The sequence below is a fragment of the Leucopleurus acutus genome (assembly GCF_964270905.1).
Source record: "Leucopleurus acutus genome assembly, chromosome: 2".
NCBI lineage: Eukaryota > Metazoa > Chordata > Mammalia > Artiodactyla > Delphinidae > Leucopleurus > Leucopleurus acutus.
The window spans coordinates 94,496,428-94,518,740 of NC_139143.1; the positions used below are offsets into that span (position 1 = coordinate 94,496,428).

General features: G+C 36.3%; 1 protein-coding gene across 2 annotated transcripts in view; it reads right to left on the reverse strand.

Annotated features, from left to right (window-relative positions):
- The window catches only part of CAPZA1 (capping actin protein of muscle Z-line subunit alpha 1), a 48,325-nt gene that overhangs the window by 11,346 nt on the left and 14,666 nt on the right, over nt 1-22,313 (reverse strand). For both annotated transcript variants that reach the window (XM_082833662.1, XM_082833661.1), the window contains exons 2-4: nt 12,997-13,060; nt 5,300-5,351; nt 4,062-4,125 (exon numbers count right to left, since the gene is read on the reverse strand). In XM_082833662.1, coding sequence (XP_082689788.1) covers nt 4,062-4,125; nt 5,300-5,351; nt 12,997-13,060 — 180 coding nt within the window. The remainder of the gene's footprint in view (nt 1-4,061; nt 4,126-5,299; nt 5,352-12,996; nt 13,061-22,313) is intronic.

The following is a 22,313-nucleotide window of genomic DNA, read 5'->3' on the forward strand; positions in this document are numbered from 1 at the left end:
ATTTACTATCTGACCCTTTACAGAAAAAATTTGCCAATTTCCAATTTTGATTATTCTTTGTTTCTTTTAACAAATAGAATTTAATATTCTAATTCTCCACCCCTTTCTTTTACACAAAAACTAGAATACTATAGTGTACTTTTTCTTTCTTTTTAATTCTGACATATCTAGATGATCTTTCCATAGTAGTGCTTAGAGAACTTCCTTGTTTATTATAGCCATGTATGACTCTATTGTACAGGTGCACAAAAATTTATTCAACCAGTCCCCTATTAATGGATAGTTTGGGTAGTTTCTAATCTTTTGCTGTTATGAACAATACTCCAATGAATGCCCTTGTATGTTCCTTATGTACAAATTACGTACATGTGCCAAGCACACCTGTGGGATAAATTCCCTGAAGCAGGACAGCTGGGTCAAGGGTAAATGCATTCATAATTTTGATAGAGATCGACAAACTGCCATCACAGGATGTTGTACCAAGGTACAAGCCCATTTCTTCTCACCTTAAAAGAAAAGTCATTTATATTTCCACTTTGGTGAACTATGTGTACCTAACTTTTGCCCACTTTTCTACAGAGTCTTTGGTGTTTTTCTAGTTGAACTCCAGGGAGATTATCCTTTTGCATGTGTTTTGAGATCCACATATTTTCCCCTAACTTGCCATTTGTCTTTTGACACAGTTACCATTTAAAATTAACTATATATGATCTCATTATATGTATATCTCATTATACATACCATAGTATACTTAATCATTTCTGAATTGAAGGAGCTTTAAGCTAGTTACAGTTTCTACCATTGAAAGCCACTATAAGTTCTACCATAAATAAAGTCTTCTCTTCTCCTTAAAAAGAATTCTTTGGAAAGAATTCTTACTTTTGAGATTTCCGTCCTTATCATCAGACTATCTTTAAAAACCTTGTTTATAATGACAGTAGGAAAAATACATAAAACTATTTCCTTAGTCTTACCTTCATAAAGCTTTCTCATTATAATTTTGTAACTTCTGTAACTACAAGGTGAATATATTCACATTAAAATTTTAATTTGTACTTCCTTAATTACTATTAGTAGGTGATCTAACACTTTTCATGTTTGCTCTGTATTCTCCAATTGGGTACAGTTGGTTCATGTCTGTTGCTCATTTATCCACTGAACTCTTGGCATCACCCTTAGGTATTTGAATAACCTTTTTATTATGTTTGAGGTACATATTTTCTCCTTTTTAAATCTTATTTTTAAAATCTTTTTATTTTGCAGAGGTCACTTTCTTTGATAAACTTTTCTAATGTTTCATCATTATTCAAGTTATGAATCTCTTTCCATTTCCTACTAAATTTTTATGTTTAAAAAATAGTTGGGGGCTTCCCTGGTGGCGCAGTGGTTGAGAGTCCGCCTGCCGATGCAGGGGACGCAGGTTCGTGTCCCGGTCCGGGAAGATCCCACATGCTGCGGAGCGGCTGGGCCCGTGAGCCGTGGCCGCTGAGCCTGTGTGTCCGGAGCCTGTGCTCCGCAACGGGAAAGGCCACAACAGTGAGAGGCCCGCATATCGCAAAAAAAAAAAAAAAAAAAAATAGTTGGGCTTCCTTGGTGGTGCAGTGGTTGAGAGTCCGCCTGCCGATGCAGGGGACACGGGTTCGTGCCCCGGTCCGGGAAGATCCCACATGCCGCGGAGCGGCTGGGCCCGTGAGCCATGGCCGCTGAGCCTGCGTGTCCAGAGCCTGTGCTCCGTAACGGGAGAGGCCACAGCAGTGAGAGGCCCACGTACAGCAAAAAAATATATATATAGTTAACCTTTAAACTATACTTGGAATTAATCTAGGTATACAGTTGGCTTTGAAAATCAAAATTAGATCAAACATACATTTTATCAATTATTTCCTTTTCCCTTCTATTTTATGTTACTTAGTTTAAGGCTCTACTGTCATTGCTTTATGTCTTTATGTTTGCTAGCATTAGTCTTCCTTCATTGTTGTTCTTGATCAGAAAAATCCTGTATGGTCTATTACAATTGTCATTAGGAATTGTATGGAATCTATTTGAAAAAGCTTCACATATTATTTATATTTCTAAATCGGATAAACTTTCCATATTATTTATATTCCTTATTCAGAAATGTGGCATTTACATCTATTTAATTTTCCATTCATTTCTCTGATTAAAATGTGTGTGTGGGTGGGTATATATGAACTGTGTGACAGACTCTTGCTTGTTTCCTATCCAATATCCATTCTCTCCCTTTTCCTTACTAATAGAACCTCAAAGGTTTTCAAGAAGGCAATATGTCCAACTAAAGAGACAACACTTCTCAGCTAGGAATGATAAAGTGATATGCATTCTGGCAACAATTTATCAGTGGAAGGTGCTTCTGGAACAGCCAATAGCACCTCTTGCACCTTCCTCCTTCTTCCTTCCTGGAACATGCATTCAGTGCCCAGAGATGGATCAGCTATCTTGAGAACATGATAATGAAAACCATACATAAGGATGGCACAACAGAGAGCTAGAAGCAACTTGCGTCTCTGATGATATGGAACTGCCATAACATCCCAAAATATTACCTCTGGACTTCTTATGTGACAAAAATAGTCTCTATTTAGTTAACCCACTGTAGTTGATTTTCTATTATATGCAGTGATGGCATCTACTTTAATAACTCAAACATCTTTCCATATTTTCCTTTTATGTCTAGGTAATGTGTTGTTGTTGTGGCTAAGAATGTGAACTCCTTTTGACGATATTTTTAAGCTGGCTACCGCATGTATATGGGAATGTTCTTATATCATATATCTGGACACAGACCTTATTATTTCAATAATTCTGATGTATTAGTGAAGTATACAATATCAACTGTAAGCAATATTTATCATTTATTTTTCAGTGTTTTTTTGTCTTTTATACTTATAATTAATCTAGTTCCATTGAGAAAATAAAGATAAGCACAAATATAAACTAAAACAAACAAAAAACAACAAACAAAACATATTACGGTAATCCTGTAATCCCAACATAGGGAGTTAACATTTTGGTGTATATTTTCCCACATTTCCATTTCTATGCACATCTATATACTACTTTATTTCTGAGTCTAAAGATGCATACATTCCCCTCATGATTTAACATCTCTTAAAATGGGATACATCTTAAACTTGACAGCATCTTAGGACTGTGTCATAGTTTAACTGACAGTATTTTCTCTTTCTTAGTGGCATATAAAGTAAGATGTACCTTTCACAGAATTTAAGATGCAGATTCTAATATAGTATAACTGTTCATTTAAATATCTATTTAAAAATAAACTAGCATAATGCTACATATTGCTTTATGTTTTAGCTTAATATACCATGAACATATTCCCAGTTCAGTATTTCTATCAGTTTTCAATGGTTACATAGGATTTTGGCCTACAAATATTTTATTTATTTTATTAAAAAAATTTTTTTAACATCTTTATTGGAGTATAATTGCTTTATAGATATTTAACGTTGGACATTTAGATTGTTCCCAATTTTTCATTATCATAAACCTTGCTTCAAATAATCTTTTTACACATTTATATACTTATTTCCCTAGGATAAATTCTATGGACTTGTGGGTTCAAAGGGGGTTCAGACTTTTAAAAGGCATTTGCTATTTGGTGCCATATTGCCTTTGAAGTGTACATTAATGAATTTGTAAAGCCCTTTCATATAATGTTAATAACTGTGGTAAAAATGGGAATATGTATTTGCTTTGTTCCTGTACTGGAACAGGAATTCTTGTTTTCCTGTTAAATATAATGTCTCCTGTTATTCTTACCAAGGAGAATTAGAGACAGCTGGAAAACTTGTGTATAACTCAATTCCTTTTCCTTTTACTGTTCTTGTTAGGGACAGCTCTCTCTTCAAAGAAACTCCTAGTATTTTCAGAGGGAGGAAGAATTTCCTAATATGTAGAATACCTACAAAAGCTAAGAATACTAAGACATGAATTTATTCAGCATCTTATCTTCAGACATCTGTTTTATAGTATTTCTACTACTTTCCAGGCACAGTCTATCTAATAGAAACAACTATTACCTGATCTTCATATCCTTCTATCTTCACAGGTGTGAACTGATCCATGTTATACTGGGCAAATGCACTGTTTTTTTTTTTTTTAAAGGGAGAAGAAGGAGAGAAAAGAATTATATATAAATAAATATAAAAGATAGTTCAGGGAATTCCCTGGCAGTCCAGTGGTTAGGACTGCACACTTCCACTGCAGGGGGCCGGGTTCCATCCCTGGTTGGGGAACTACTATCCTATATGCCATGTGGCACAGCCAAAATAAAGAAGAAAAAGGTAGTTCACAGAACAGTGAAAGAGAATGTATAATTGGGGTATCGTTCATTATGGCAATTATAGTGATGCTGTGCAAATTTTAGGTTTGTAGGATCTGGTCCCAAAATGAGTTCTGAAAAAGCAGTATGGACAGGGCAGAAGACTTTCCCAGGCAGCAATTCTTAAAACATTTTCTACAGTTAAAATCTCAACAAATTATGTATCACACCAAATGCCTTAATAATAATTATTTGTTGCTCTGCATCAAAATCCTTGTTCCATCTCCTCACCCCACACTTGGCCAGTCATTATCCAATTCTGATTTCCTCTTTACAGAGGAACTCTGGGCCAGTTGGATAGACAGTAACTGAAAGACTACTTTGTATTGAAGAATAAAGAACAGTAGTGATAAAGCCAGAGAACAGGGGCCCTAGAAAGCTAGATAGTATTTAGATTTGAAGAAGACAAGAAAACCAACCAACCAACCAACCACCAATCTAATGTTTTTGAGGACAAGGACAAAATGAAAATGATATTCTAGAAATATTAGTTAGCCTGACAGTGATAAGGAGCCAATGATTGGGTAGAATAATAATGCAATTATTCTATGGTTAACTCTATTAAGGTACGTTCTGAATATCTGCTATTTTTTTGCAATTTGAGAAACATTATCACTCCTCAATAGCAGCCTAATCTTTCTATAACTGGCAGTTATAAAAAAATTCAGCCTGAACTAAAAGAACTAAACCTTCTTTAACAGGGAAAATCTAGGCAAAAATAAAAATAAGACCACATAAAATAAACTTTAAGGAAGTAAACAACATTTTGGGGGAACATGTTTTCTCCAAGGGGAAAAAAAAAACCACCTAAAATCGTTAAAAACCAACTGCTTTATTTTGAGGTATTTTAAACTTAGTTTTCAGGTACTAGTTTACTATCAACATAGTTTACCCAATATTAGAATAACAAGTAAGTGGACTTAGAAAGATACTTACTGTGCTGCCCCTTCCCTGAGGAGATTGTCATTATTAAGTAGTAGCCGGACATCTGAGGAGGCAAACAACGTTAAAGATGTTAAAATTCAAATGTTCAGTAGAAGACAAACTTGGAGAAATTTTAGCGGATTTCTAGATTAGATTTTTAGAAAACCAGGCTTTGCAAGATTAGTCTTTGGATGTACTGCATATGTAGAAATTCTAAAAATGTACACAAACATATGCTAATGTTCACAGATTTACACAGAATTATTTGTGGTATAATAATCCAACAATAAATTCTCAAGGAATTTCATAGCAAATGAAAAACATGGTTTACAGAAGGTTACAGTTAGGACTACTTATTTGTATCTAAAGAATCCTTTTAAAACAGATTAAGAATTGTAGGCTTTTCTGTAACATCAGACCAAGAAAGCTGGGCACAATTCAGTCAGTGGCAGTGAAATTACTGAACATATTTTTCTTTAGAGAATCTAATGTGGGGCCTACAATCTTTTTAAAAAGCTGTATGTCAAGAGTCTAGTCACTTTTCTTTTGGAAGAGGTGTGTCCTTGTTACTAAGAAACTACCAAGCATTAACTCCAAGAGAGAAGGCTGATTATAAGCCAAAGGCAACTGACTCTTAGAGCTTCTGAAAGAAGGGGCTGGCAGAGGCCAACGTGTAGCATGCCATTAAAAACCAGCCATCATGTCATAAGTAGCTTGCCAACTCAATCTAATGCTTTGGTATCAATTACTCTCATGATAATCCTATAAACTACATTCAGTTGTCAGAAATACAACAATGTACTTCTAACTACAAAGACCACTAATTTTTGTTAAGTCAAGGATTTATCTGAGCTAATCAGCTGGATAAAGTTCAAGTCGTAGGAGTATTTCTAAAAGCTCTTTGTTGAAAATTTACATTTGGTCAATATGGAAGAGAGACTAGGCGAAGAAAGGCTGCATTTGTTTTTCTTGGTGTTACTACTCAAATATCCAAAAAACAAGTCTATAAAGAAGAGTGTCTTGATTTACTTCTATTGTATTATTTCACTCCTTGTAAATAACATTTATATGTTCTCCTAGTTACTTTTGCTCTGCATCATTGATTTTACCAGTGGAAATTGTTCTACAATTTGTGGGGCTCTGAGCCAAGTGCAAATGAACATTACACAGTTCCTCTAACTAAGCAGGTAACCTTCTTTTTTTTAAAATTATTTTTAAAATTTTTATCAGGGGATGGTTCCTTTACAATGTTGTGTTAGCCTCCACTGCACAACAAAATGAGTCAGCCGTACACATACAGATATCCTCTCCCTTTTGGACTTCCCTCACATTTAGGTTACCACGTACATTAGGTAGAGTTCCCTGTGCTACACAGTATGTTCCCATCAGTTGTCTATTTTATACGTAGTAACTATAATGTATATGTGTAAATCCCAGTCTCCCAATTCCTCCCTCCCCACCCCTTTCCCCCTTGGTATCCATACATTTCTTCTCTACGTCTATGCCTCTATTTCTGCTTTGCAAATAAGATCATCTATACCATTTCTCTAGATTCCACATATATGCATTAATATACAATATTTGGTTTTCTCTTCCTGACTTACTTCACTATGTATGACAGTCTCTAGATCCATCCACATCTCTACAAATGACCCAATTTCGCTCCTTTTTATGGCGAAGTAATACTCCATTGTATGTATGTACCACACCTTCTTTATCCATTCGTCTGTCGATGGGCATTTAGGTTGCTTCCATGACCTGGCTATTGTAAACAGGGCTGCAATGAACAATGGGGTGCATGTGTCCTTTTGAATTATGGTTTTCTCTGGGTATATGCCCAGTAGTGGGATTGCTGGGTCATATGGTAATTCTATTTTTAGTTTTTTAAGGAACCTCTATACTGTTCTCCATAGTAGTGGCTGTATCAATTTACATTCCCACTAACAGTGCGAGCAGGTTCCTTTTCTCCACACCCTCTCCAGCATTTGTTGTTTGTAGATTTTCTGATGATGCCTGTTCTTACTGGTGTGAGGTGATACCTCATTGTAGTTTTTTTTTTTTTTTTTTTTGGCAGTACGCAGGCCTTTCGCTGTTGTGGCCTCTCCCGTTGCGCAGCACAAGCTCCGGATGCGCAGGCTCAGTCGCCATGGCTCACGGGCCCAGCCGCTCCGCGGCATGTGAGATCTTCCCAGACCGGGGCACGAACCTGTGTCCCCTGCACTGGCAGGCGGACTCTCAACCACTGTGCCACCAGGGGAGCCCCACTGTAGTTTTGATTTGCATTTCTCTAATAATTAGTGATGCTGAGCAGCTTTTCATGTGCTCTTTGGCCATCTGTATGTCTTCTTTGGAGAAATGTCTATTTAGGTCTTCTGCCCATTTTTTGATTGGGTTGTTTGTTTTTTTTAATATTGAGCTGCATGAGCTGTTTATATATTTTGGAGATTAATCCTTTGTCCGTTGATTTGTTTGTAAATATTTTCTCCCATTCTGAGTGATGTCTTTTTGTCTTTGTAGTTTCCTTTGCTTTGCAAAAGCTTTTAAGTTTCATTAGGTCCCATTTGTTTATTTTTGTTTTTATTTCCATTACTCTAGGAGGTGGATCAAAAAAGATCTTGCTGTGATTCATGTCAAAAAGTGTTCTTCCTAGGTTTCCTCTAAGAGTTTTACAGTGTCCAGTCTTACATTTAGGTCTCTAATCCATTTTGAGTTTATTTTTGTATACGGTGTTAGGGAGTGTTCTAATTTCATTCTTTTACATGTAGCTGTCCAGTTTTCCCAGCACCACTTACTGAAGAGACTGTCTTTTCTCCATTGTATATCCTTGCCTCCTCTGTCATAGATTAGTCGACCACTAATCGTGGTGCGTGGGTTTATCTCTGGGCTTTCTATTCTGTTTCATTGATCTATATTTCTGTTTTTGTGCCAGTACCATGTTGTCTTGATTACTGTAGCTTTGCAGTATAGTCTGAAGTCAGGGAGTCTGATTCGTCCAGCTCCATTTTTTTCCCTCAAGACTGCCTTGGCTATTCAGGGTCTTTTGTGTCTCCATACAAATTTTAAGATTTTTTGTTCTAGTTCTGTAAAAAATGCCACTGGTAATTTGATAGGGATTGCATTGAATCTGTAGATTGTTTTGGGTAGTATAGTCATTTTCACAATACGGATTCTTCCAATCCAAGAACATGGTATATCTCTCCATCTGTTTGTGTCATCTTTGATTTCTTTCATCAGTGTCTTATAGTTTTCTGAATACAGGTATTTTATCTCTTTAGGTAGGTTTACACCTAGGTATTTTATTCTTTTTGTTGCAATGGTGAATGGGACTGTTTCCTTAATTTCTCTTTCTGATCTTTTGTTGTTAGTGTATAGGAATGCAAGAGATTTCTGTGCATTAATTTTGTATCCTGCAACTTTACCAAATTCATTGATTGGCTCTAGTAGTTTTCTGGTGGCATCTTTAGGTTTCTCTATGTATAGTATCATGTCATCTGCAAACAGTGACAGTTTTACTTCTTCTTTTCCGATTTGTATTCCTTTTATTTCTTTTTCTTCTCTGATTGCCATGGCTAGGACTTCCAAAACTATGTTGAATAATAGTGGTGAGAGTGGACATCCTTGTCTTGTTCCTGATAGAGGAAATGCTTTCAGTTTTTCACCATTGAGAATGATGTTTGCTGTGGGTTTGTCGTATACGGACTTTATTATGTTGAGGTAGGTTCCCTCTATGCTCACTTTCTGGAGAGTTTTTATCATAAATGGGGGTTGAATTTTGTCAAAAGCTTTTTCTGTATCTATTGAAATGATCATATGGTTTTTATTCTTCAATTTGTTAATATGGTGTAACACACTGATTGATTTGCGTATATTGAAGAATCCTTGCATCCCTGGGATAAATCCCACTTGATCATGATGTATGATCTTTTTAATGTGTTGTTGGATTCTGTTTGCCAGTATTTTGTTGAGGATTTTTGCATCTATATTCACCAGTGATATTGGTCTGTAATTTTTTTTTTTGTAGTATCTTTGTCTGTTTTGGCATCAGGGTGATGGTGGCCTCGTAGAATGACTTTGGGAGTGTTCCTTCCTCTGCAATGTTTTGGAAGTTTGTGAAGGATGGGTGTTAGCTCTTCTCTAAATGTTTGATAGAATTCACCTGTGAAGCCATCTGGTCCTGGGCTTTTGTTTGTTGGAATATTTTAAATTACAGTTTCAATTTCATTACTTGTGATTGGTCTGTGCATATTTTCTATTTCTTCCTCTTTCAGTCTTGGGAGGTTATAGCTTTCTAAGAATTTATCCATTTGTTCAAGGTTGTCCATTTTATTGGCATAGAGTTGCTTGTAGTAGACCCTTAGGATGCTTTGTATTTCTGTGGTGTCTGTTGTAACTTCTTTTTATTTTTAAAATTTATTTTATTTATTGATTTTGGGGGGGGCTGCGTTGGGTCTTCCTTGCTGTGCATGGACTTTCTCTAGTTGCGGTGCGTGGGGTCTACTCATTGCGGTAGCTTCTCTTGTTGCGAAGCACAGGCTCTAGGTGCATGGGCTTCAGTAGTTGTGGCGCATGGGCTTCAGTAGTTGTGGCTCACGGGCTTAGTTGCTCCGCGGCATGTGGGATCTTCCTGGACCAGGGCTTGAACCCGTGTCCCCTGCATTGGCAGGCGGATTCTTAACCACTGTGCCACCAGGGAAGCCCCTGTAACTTCTTTTTCATTTCTAATTTTATTGATTTGAGTCCTCTCCCTCTTTTTCTTGATGAGTCTGGCTAATGTTTAATCAATTTTGTTTATCTTCTCAGAGAACCAGCTTTTAGTTTTACTCATCTTTGCTATTGTTTTCTTTGTTTCTATTTCATTTATTTCTGATCTGATCTTTATGATTTCTTTCCTTCTACTAACTTTGGGCTTTGTTTCTTCTTCTTTCTCTCGTTCCTTTAGGTGTAAGGTTAGATTGTTTATTTGAGATTTTTCTTGTTTGTTGAGGTAGGCTTGTATTGCTATCAACTTCCCTCTTAGAACTGCTTTTTGCTGTATCCCATAGGTTTTGGATCGTTGTGTTTTCGTTGTAATTTGTCTCGTTATTTTTTGATTTCTTCTTTGAGTTCTTCAGTAATCTCTTGGTTATTTAGTAACGTATTGTTTAGCCTCCATGTGTTTGTGTTTTTTATGTTTTTTTCCCTGTAAGTGATTTCTAATCTCGTATCGTTGTGGTTGGGAAAGATGCTGGATATGATTTCAATTTTCTTAAATTTACCAAGGCTTGATTTGTGACCCAAGATGTGATCAGTCCTGGAGAATGTTCCTTGTGCACTGGAGAAGAGAGTGTAATCTGCTGTTTTTGGATGGAATGTCCTATAAATATCAACTAAATCTGTCTGGTCTATTGTGTCATTTAAAGCTTCTGTTTCCTTATTAATTTTCTGTCTGGATGATCTGTCCATTGGTGTAAGTGAGGTGTTAAAGTCCCCCACTGTTACTGTGTTACTGTCAATTTCCTCTTTTATAGCTGTTAGCATTTGCCTTAGGTATTGAGGTGCTCCTATGTTGGGTGTATATATATTTATAATTGTTATATCTTCTTCTCAGATTGATCCCTTGATCATTACGTAGTGTCCTTCCTTGTCTCTTGTAACATTCTTTATTTTAAAGTCTATTTTATCTGATATGAGTATTGCTACTCCAGCTTTCTTTTGATTTCCATTTGCATGGAGTATCTTTTTCCATCCCCTCACTTTGTCTGTATGTGTCCCTAGGTCTGAAGTGGGTCTCTTGTAGACAGCATATATATAGGTCTTGTTTTTGTATCCATTCAGCGAGCCTGTGTCTTTTGGCTGGAGCATTTAATCCATTCACGTTTAAAGTAATTACCAATATGTATGTTCCTATTACCATTTTCTTTATTGTTATGGGTTTGTTTTTGTAGGTCCTTTTCTTCTCTTGTGTTTCCCACTTAGAGAAGTTGATTTAGCATTTGTTGTAGAGCTGGTTTGGTGGTGCTGAATTCTCTTAGCTTTTGCTTGTCTATAAAGCTTTTGATTTCTCCGTCAAATGTGAATGAGATCCTTGCTGGGCAGATTAATCTTGGTTGTAAGTTCTTCCCTTTCATCTCTTTAAATATATCATGCCACTCCCTTCTGGCTTGTAGAGTCTGTGCTGAGAAATCAGCTGTTAACCTTATGGGAGTTCCCTTGTATGCTATTTTTTGTTTTTCCCTTGTTGCTTTCAATAATTTTTCTTTGTCTTTAATTTTTATCAATTTGATTACTATGTGTCTTGGCATGTTTCTCCTTGGGTTTATCCTGCCTGGAAGTCTCTGCACTTCTTGGACTTGGGTGGCTATTTCCTTTCCCATGTTAGGGAAGTTTTCGACTATAATCTCTTCAAATATATTGTCAGGTCCTTTCTCTCTCTCTTCTCCTTCTGGGATCCCTATAATGCAAATGTTGCGTTTAATGCTGTCCCGGAGGTGTCTTAGGCTGTCTTCATTTCTTTTCATTCTTTTTTCTGTTCTGCAGCAGTGAATTTCACCATTCTGTCTTCAGGTCACTTATCGTTCTTCTGCCTCAGTTATTCTGCTATTGATTCCTTCTAGTGTAGTTTTCATTTCAGTTATTGTATTGTTCATCTCTGTTTGTTTGTTCTTTAATTCTTCTAGGTCTTTGTTAAACATTTCTTGCATCTTCTTGATCTTTGTCCCCATTCTTTTTCCGAGGTCCTGGATCATCTTCACTATCATTATTCTAAAGTCTTTTTCTGTAAGATTGCCTATCTCCACTTTATTTAGTTGTTTTTCTGGGGTTTTATCTTGTTCCCTCATCTGGTACGAAGTCCTCTGCCCTTTCATTTTGTCTGTGTTTCTGTGAATGTGGTTTTCCTTCCACAGGCTTCCTTCCACAGAATTGTAGTCTATACGTTCTATTATATGATATTTTAAGCAGGTAACCTTCTAATGTAAAATTAGAATTTCAAAATAAATGTTTGCTAAAATGAACCAAGATGCACAAAGATTATGATTTTACTTAAGGGGAACTTTAAGATGAAATTTATAACTTAAAATAGGATTATGATGATTGATATTAACACGTTATAATGCCTCATTTACATTTTTTATTCTGTAAGTTGTGTTAACATAGTAAATAGAATGGAAGATTGTAAATATATAGGAATAGTGGTTCCCAAATTGGCTGTGACTCAGAATCACCTGGAGAACTTGATAAAACAGATTGCCCATTCTATCCCAGATCTAATGAATGAGAATCTTAAGAGGATAACATTGGAATCTGTATATTTAACAAGCTTCCCAGATACAGTCAGTTCAGCCCCAGTGGCTCTAGAAAATGTCCTATGCTATGGCACTTCCTGAGTAAAAGCACTGAAGAGATTTAAGCTATATTTTATAATGATATAAAACAATTAAACATTGTTTCTACATTTATCAGTATTAAATTACTTTAAATCTTTTCTCACATAAGATAGGTACCCTAATGTATGGGTTAAGAGCATGCTTTTGACTCAGACCTGGGTTTGAATCCTTGCTCTGATACTTACCAGCTGGGTGATATGGGCTAAATTATTTTAACCTTTTTGAATTTTGATTTCCTTAGCTATATCTATAATGTTATAAGGATTAAAAGAGATAGCAAACTCAATAAGTGCTCGTATGTGATTAAGGAGGGTTTAAAATAACTAAGTACGAATCTTTACTCACCGTTGAACACTTCATTAAATTCCCCTGGGGGTGCGTGAGTGATGAATTTAGCAGCTATGCGTACCTAAACAGAAATACAATTTTTAGTAAAAGAATTATGAAGAGTAGCATATAAGAGGGGAAGGAGAAGAGTAGCATATAAGAGAGGAAGGAATTAACAGATAACAAAATTTTTATCACATCCCTTGAAATATAATTTCCTGTTTAAACCTTACAAACGTTTAGGAGCCTTCAGATATTCTTTTCACAAAACATCTCAAAGTGTTTATTATCAATACAGATTTGTTCTAATTTGGGGATACACATGCTGCTTTAATTTTGAATTTTTCTTTTTAAAAAGTTAAATGATCAATTTTTGGTCAAAATATACTGCAGTCGGGGGCTTCCCTGGTGGCGCAGTGGTTGAGCGTCTGCCTGCAGATGCTAGGGACACGGGTTCGTGCCCCGGTCCGGGAGGATCCCACATGCCGCGGAGCGGCTGGGCCCGTGAGCCATGGCCGCTGAGCCTGCACGTCCGGAGCCTGTGCTCCGCAACGGGAGGGGCCGCAGCGGTGAAAGGCCCTTGTACCGCAAAAAAAAAAAAAAAAAAAAAAAAAATATATACTGCAGTCACAAAAAGAGAAAGCTATGATCCTATTTCATTTATGAACACCAGCAAAACTAAATAAAATATTAGCTAATTGGTATTATGCCAATTTGTGTTTATGGTGTTTATCCCAATGCAAGAATGATTCAATACTGATAAATCAATGTAACTTATAAATTAAAAGCAAAACCTTGTGATCATGCTGGAAAAAAGACAAAATTCAACACCCATCCAAATATCATAAAACAATAACAAAACTACTAGTTTTTAGTATAATAAACTTCCTTAACTTTATAAAGCGTTATCTACTAAAATTTTACGGCTTATTCAATAATGATGAAACATGAGCAGTGTCACTAATTTTAAAAGCAAGACAAATATGACTCCTGTCACCTAAACTATTCAGCACTGTACTAAAGGTCCTAAAAATGCCATGGAAAATATTTCTTTTGTTATTCATTCTGATTCCCTCCCCTGCCCACTACTGTCAATCTGTTTCTGGGCCTCTGATTAGAGATGGATGCTGAAATGTTATTATCTAACCTGCATAACTAATTTTTTCTCCTGTTTTACCTTTTTTGTCATTTTACGCCTTGTGTAGGGAGAATTCCTCAGCTCCATTTTTCAACTCACTAACATGCTCTTCAGCTGTGCCCATTTTGTTTTCAATTATTTTAACTGTTCTATTTTTAATTTCCAAGACTTTTTTTATTTCTTGTGTGTGCAATAATCTCTTCAGTCTCCTTGCAGTTATTAACTATATTTTAATTTTAAAGTCTTGTTTTATTGACTGCTTCTTAAGAATTTAGATATACTGTTTGTTGAGTTTGGTGCCTCTCTTTCATGGTACTGGTTTTCCACAAATGTTTGTTGCTCCTCTTTGAATTCAATTTAGTTTGCCTGTTCTGTTTACTTGAAGCATGTCTCCTTGATTGTAGGGGAGGGAAAGAGTAGACTTGCTGCCGAGAATGTGTGAGCAGATTACCTTCTGAGTGAGCCTCCTAAGGCCACAGGCTCCCTGGGGCACTGCCCTGCCTCTCTGCTCCCAGTGCTCATTCTCATTGCTATATTCTGAGGACAAATACTATTCGTCTGCAGCTTAGCCCAAATGGGAATGAAAGGAGGAGCCAAGTGGTCCAGTAAGTTTAGAGAACAATTCCCCAACTAATCCACTCCAAGACTGTTCTGAGTTCTTCCCTTCTTGCTCCTTAAATAGATATCCTCCCATGACACTATTTAAACTATTACTAATTTATTTCTCTTCCCATTCCACTTTTTCCTACTTTTTCATTTTAAAAGTTTTGGCATAAAAGGTAAGGTAAAACCATGTACTCAGTCTGCCATACAAATCAGTCTCTCATCTCTCATCAAGTAAAATATGAAATACAAAGAATATACAAACCTATATTGAAGGAAAAAAACAATTTGGAATATCATTTAGCTATATCTGTATCTCTACATATGTAATAATGATGTTAGCAATGTTAACATGACTGACCTCAAATGGGTCTCTCAGTATAATTCTAACACACTATGAGAGAAAGGACACTGAAAATTCTGATGTGATGAGTATAAAGATGATCAACTCACTGATGAGGGGCAAAGAGGAACATGGTATATCTGACAGTAAACTGAGCTCTACTTTCCAGATAGGCATCCTCTGTTGACTTCTTCCATTTCCTTCAAACAACTTTAAGTTCTTATTGACCCAGTCAAATTAAGGTTATCATCAAAGTCAAACCATTCTTAAGGGGGGAAAAAAAAAGACTTTTAAGAATCTTTGGAAAATAAAGCTGGGATTGAGAAGAGAATTAGAAAAAGATAGAAATACTTTACAACTTTAGAATCCCTAGGTTTATATGGAAGATCTTATGTGACTTTGCTCTGATTCTAAAAAGAGTAAAAGAAAAGCTGCTCCATAGCCAAACTTACCTTTTCAGTCAAGAAAGGCCTACCGATTCATGGAACGAGGCAGAATGGAAACCTGGATTCTAATTACTGGCTCTGCTGGTCCAGTAACTAACTAGATTTGTGATTCTGGAAACATTGCTAACCTTTTTTGGTTCTGAGTTTCCTCATAATAATCCTACTCCTAAAAGAGATTAGGAGATCTGCAAAATTTCTTTGAGCTATAAAATTCTGTATGACTTCTTAAGACTTAGAAGACAAAACTTTTATGTGGACCATCAGGAAGCAAGTATGAGGAATCTATATCACAAACACCTTAGGATATTCTTATGCACATACAGTTTGAGAACCCTAATGTGACAGGGTAATTGTCACTAATATATTATTTTTCTGGGATGAAAACTGGTGGAGATTAAGAGGAAATATTCCATAAAGCTCTTAAATTAACTGAGCAACAAAAATAAAAAGAGGGGTTCTAATTAGGAAGTAAGAAATGCTGCTCAACTCATGAGAATTATATAACACAGGACTAATAGTTCCAATATGGATTTCCAACTGTGTATATCTGCTCTGGCATGTACACTTAATCATATTACTGTACTTGTCAACTGTTGGTGTCAATCACTTATTTAAGAAATTAGCAAACCTATTTTGAATAGCAAACCTATTTTTTTAGTCTATTTGTGGCAAGTCTGTTGAGCAGCTATGGTCTATCCCACTTTCTGTCAAGGTGCATGTCCCATAATCCTTACATAATTATGAAACTCCCCTCGGTCAAGCAAAATTAAGTGTGTGTAATTCAAAAATATATTCATATACTACCCCAAAAGCAATTTCCCTTAAAAGAAAAAAGCCACAGCCATATTTTACATACTACTTATTAACGTTTGAACGCATAAAAGTTACCAAATTGAAAGTTCAAGTTACTAATATTTATGAAACTATCCACAAATTTTCAAAAGTTATAAAATCTGATGGAATTTCCATAATTGAAAAACAGTCATTTGGATAATGGATGAAATGACTCTGCATGTAAAAAAGTAGCAGTTTGGGCTTCCCTGGTGGCGCAGTGGTTGAGAGTCCGCCTGCCGATGCAGGGGACACGGATTCGTGCCCCGGTCTGGGAAGATCCCACATGCCGCAGAGTGGCTGGGTCTGTGAGCCATGGACGCTGAGACTGTGCGTCCGGAGCCTGTGCTCCGCAACGGGAGAGGCCACAACAGGGAGAGGCCACAACAGTGAGAGGCCCGCATACCGCAAAAAAAAAAAAAAGTAGCAGTTCATCCATTCAGCAAACATTTACTGAGCAGCTAGGAAGAGAAGAGTCAGTAAATAAAGATTAAATACTGAATAAGACATTGTCACTATTCTCAAAGGATCTGTCACCTAGATAGTAATATAGAAAACATTAAAAGGCACAATGAGGCACAAAGGAAGGTGCAATCAACTCTACATTATGTATATAAGGAGGGGTTGGGGTGACCTTCAAAGGCAGTGATGTTTGAGCTGGATTGGAGGATGAGTAGATACCAAGGACAGCCTTCCCCGTGGAGGGAACAATATGTACAAACTAAGACAACACAGCATAACAAACTGAATGGAGATATTTAAAAGATCTGCATAATGTAAAACAATGCTACTTTTTCTACTGATTCTTTCTGCATTTTCAAAAAAAAAGGTTTTTTTTAAAAAACACTAACCATTTATGTTAATATGCAATAAATTTATCATTATATTAAAATGAATTGTTTTAAAAATCTGTAAGTTTTAATATCTAATATAATACATACAAGCTACATAAATAAAAACTCAATTTCTTGGAATTCCCTGGCAGTCCAGTGGTTAGGACTCCGTGCTTCCACTGCAGGGGGCACGGGTTCAATCCCTGGTCAGGGAACTAAGATCTCACATGCCACATGGTGCAGCCAAAAAAAAAAGAAAACAAAAAAGCTAACCAACCAACCAACAAAAACCAAAACTCAATTTCTATGAAAAAACTAAGTAGAAAAGATAAATGCACCTCTATATTCATTGAAGCATTATTTACAATAGCCAGGATATGGAAGTAACCTAGATGAATGGATAATGATGTGATGTGGTGTGTGTGTGTGTACACATATATATGCAATGGAATATTAGCCATAAAAAAGAATGAAAACTTGCCATTTGCAACAACATGAATGGACCTAGAGGGTATTATGCTAAGTGAAATAAGTCAGACAAAGAAAGACAAATACTATATAATTTCACTCATATGTGGAACCTAAAAAACAACTCAGAAAGAGTAACAGATACAGAGAACAAACAGGTGGTTGTCAGAAGGGAGGGGGTGGGGGGAGGAAAGAAATAGGTGAGGGAGATTAAGAGGTACAATTTCCAGTTGCAAAATAAATGAGTGACTGGTATGAAATGTACAGTGTGGGGAATATAATCAATAACTATTAAGGGTTATAGTTCATGCACAATCTTTATATGGTGACATACCATAACTACATTTATTGTGGTAATCATTTTGAAATGTACAGAAATATCAAACCACTACACTGTATAACACGAACTAACATAGTGTTGTAGGTTAATTATACTTCAAAAACAAACTCATAGAAAAAGAATTCAGATTTGTGGTTACCAGAGACAGGGGTGGGGAAAGAGAGTCAAAAGGTACAAACTTCCAGTTATAAGATAAATAAGTACTAGGGATGTAATGTACAAAATGATAAATATAGTTAACACTGCTGTATTTTATATATGAAAGCTGTTCAGAGAGTAGGTCCTAAGAGTTCTCACCGTAAGCAAACTTTTTTTTTAAACTATTTATTTACTTTTGTATCTATGAGATGATGGATGTTCACTAAACTTACCATGATAATCATTTCATGATGTATGTAAGTCAAATCATATGCTGTACACCTTAAACTCATAGTGCTGTATGTCAATAAAACTGGGGGAAAAAACAACCAGATTTCTAAGAGTGTAAATGGGTCCTGAAAGCGAAAGAGTTTGAGAAGTGTTCTATCTGTTAACATGGGTTGATATTTATCATGCTGTTGAGTGAAAAGGGCTGCAAAATGATGTATTCCTGTTTTTTTTTAAGTATATATATTTACATATATGTATAGCTACTAACTTTTAACTGGGACTACCTCTGATAGTAGTATTACAAGATACTTTTCATCTATTTTTTGGCTTATCTCTATGTTCAAAAAGTTGTACAAGGAATATAAATTATTTGTATGAAAAAAATTTTTTAAAAGCAGAAAAGGGGCATGCCAACATTCCCCATACAATAAATAATTTTTAGAAAATTATCTGAGAATATCAAGAACCAGAGAAATGTCCAATTAAAGAAACCAAAACATCTAGATTTTAAATGAAAGTGGGGAGATTTGAAGATATATACACTTGGCAAGGGTGAAGTTCTAAATGAGCAGTTAAAAGAAATGTAGTTATCATTAGATGCCAACATGGGGTCCTAAAACACTGTCATGGTTGGACTTCCCTGGTGGCACAGTGGTTAAGAATCCGCCTGCCAATGCAGGGGACACAGGTTCGATCCCTGGTCCAGGAAGATCCCACATGCTGTGGAGCAACTAAGCCCCTGCACCATGACTACCAAGCCCACATGCCGCAACTACTGAAGCCCGTGCACCTAAAGCCCGTGCTCTGCAACAAGAGAAGCCGCTGCAGGGAGAAGCCCGCGCATGGCGACAAAGATCCAACACAGCCAGAAATAAAAACAAACCAAAAAAACACTGTCATGGTCAATAGTCCCCATGTTACCTTCTGAGAGTTAGTAAAAAAGATGGATTACAGTCAACCCTCTGTATTTATGGGTTCTGCATCCAAGGATTGAAGATATTCAGAGGAAAAAAAAATTCCATAAAGTTCCAAAAGTCAAAACTTGAATCTGCCATACACTAGCAACTATTTACATAGCATTTACATTGTATTAGGCATTACAAGTAATCTAGAGATGATTTAAAATATATGGCAGGGGCTTCCCTGGTGGCGCAGTGGTTGAGAGTCCGCCTGACGATGCAGGGGACGCGGGTTCGTGCCCTGGTCCGGGAAGATCCCACATGTCACAGAGCGGCTGGGCCCGTGAGCCATGGCCGCTGAGCCTGCGTGTCCGGAGCCTGTACTCTGCAATGGGAGAGGCCACAACAGTGAGAGGCCCGCGTACCACAAAAAAAAAAAGAAAAAGAAAAAAATATATATGGCAGGATGTGCGTAAGTTATATGCAAATACTGGACCATTTTATGTAAGGGACTTGAGCATCCTCAGATTTTGACATCTTCGGGGGTCCCTGAACCAATCCCCCTCCATGGGATGACCATACTTAGTATTAGATAAACATCTGACAGTCTTTGAAGACAGGCTTTGAAGCGTTAAGTTGATTTGTCACTATAATAATACCATAAAAATACATTGAAGGAATACCTGTAATAGAAATTGTAATGATATATTTATATAATCACTTTAAAATCTAAAGTGTGCTCCATGGTCTTTTACAATTTGGTTCACCGTCTCATTCTCCTACTGTTTAGCTCCTAGACCTATAGCTACACTCCCACCTCAGGGCTACTGCAATTTTTATTCCTTTTGCCAGAAATGCTCTTCTATCAGAGAGTTCACTTCCCTCTTCATTCAAGTCTCTGTTCAAATATCACCTACTAAAGTACCCTTCTCTGACTTCCATAAATTAGCTACTGTACCCTCCACACCCTTCATAATTCTTGCCCCTTACCTGCTTTAAATTTCCTCAAGGAACTTGCCACCACTGAACATATACTTATTTTTACTGCTCAACACCTCCAAAAGAATTCCAAGAGCACAGAGCAGGGGTCTGCAAACTGCTAAAGTAAAGGGCCAGACAGTAAATATTTTACGGCTGTGTGGGCCACATGATCTCTGTCCCAACTGTAAACTAATGAGCATAATTGTGTTCCAGTAAGACTTTGTTTTTTAACTGAGGTACAATTGACAAATAAAGTTATAAGATACTTGAAGTGTACGATGTGATGATTTTGATATACATACACTTATACAGTGTGAAAGGATTACCCTCATTGAGTTAATTAACACATTAGACACTGCAATTTGTATTTCATGTAATTTTCACATCATGAAATATTCTTCTTTTGATCTTTTTTCTAACCATTCAAAATACATTAGCTGTTAGGCCATATAAAAACAGGCAGTGGACCAGATCTGCCAACTCCTAGCATATAGCATAAGAACTTGTTATGTTTGTTCATTGCTGTATACCTAGGACTAAGACCTGGCACAAGCTAGGAATGTAAATGAATGAATACTATTTTATTGTTTACAAAACTCTTTCATAACCTCTCTTTTGATCTTAAAACAGCTTGTTAAAAATAGGCAGGGAAGAGACTATTATCCCTACTGTAAATGAAGGAACAGGTTCAGAAGTGCCTTGTCCAAGGTCACATACGTACAAAGGGGTGGCACTGAACTAGACAATCATCTGTACTATGCAGTACTAATAGGTATTAAAATTCAGGAGGATTATCTATAGTGTGGTCTGATGGATTTGGCCTAGCCCTTTTACAATTTTGTTTTTAAACCTGGAATTGAGACAAAGCTTTCCTTGTGAAAGCTGCAGTTGTCACAAAGTTGGGAGGGGTAAATCAAATGATAAATAATAACTTTAAAAGTCAAAATTTTATCATCCAGCTTCAAAACTGGGTCAAAACTAACAAGATGAAATTTAACAGAGGTAAACAAAATCACTGGCACAAGCAAAAGGGGAAAGAGAAATGGCTAAGCAGCTAGTGACTGCAAAAATATTTTTGCTGCAATACAAATGAGGGATGACACAGTAACAGTAATTTAGTCAATCATTCTCAAGATTGGGATGGGGAAAGAAAGGTGACAGCAGGTATATCCCATGGAGGGGAGGCATGTAGCCCCCCTCCTAATTGAGAATCACTGATATGGATGTTTTAGTTGAACAAAAACTTCACTCTGCTTAAAAAAAAAAGTCCCTATTTCATAAAGTAACAGGTTCATTGTACATAGCATTCATATGATAGTGTCTGCGGTAAAGGGTATATAACTCCATATATATTTTAAAGGGGGAGTAACTCAAGCCTCATACACAATTCTACCCCTTCATATATTTAAATATTCCAAAAATGTTAATTTCATGGAATGCACTGTATTATGTTTCTAACCTAAATAGGGGCAATTTAAAGTCTGTAAGTATCAATGAAAGATAAGTTTTCTTAGATTTCAGTTTCTTCCCATTTTTCTTATCCTCTTACCTCTCCAAAAAGGAAAATAAAGTAAAATACTCAATCCTTACAGTATTCAAAATTTCATTTTTATATTACTAATATCTGTACTGAAGTTTAAAAATGAAACTGAGAAAGTAATATATCCCATTGTTCCCTAGAAACTGCTTGATTTTGTAATTTTGTTAATTTTAGTAAGAAATTTTAGAAAATGTAGTCGAAAAATAAATTTACAAAACTTTTATAAAACTCAAATCTTTTTTTTTTTGGTCATGCAGCTGCACCACGCAGCTTGTGGGATCTTAGTTCCCTGACCAGGGATTGAACCCAGGCCCTAGGCAATGAAAGCACCGAATCCTAACCGCTGGACCTCCGGGGAATTCCTTTAAATAATCTTTTAATAACAGACCCCACACATTTCAACATTACATCTATTCATAACTACCTTTTAAAATAGTTTCCTTAACAAAAGAATTTGAAGTTGAATATTTAACAACTGCAGCTCTTTGTGAATTCTTGGTAGATAATTCCAGACAGGCAAGGAAGAAATCTTTCACTAGATAAT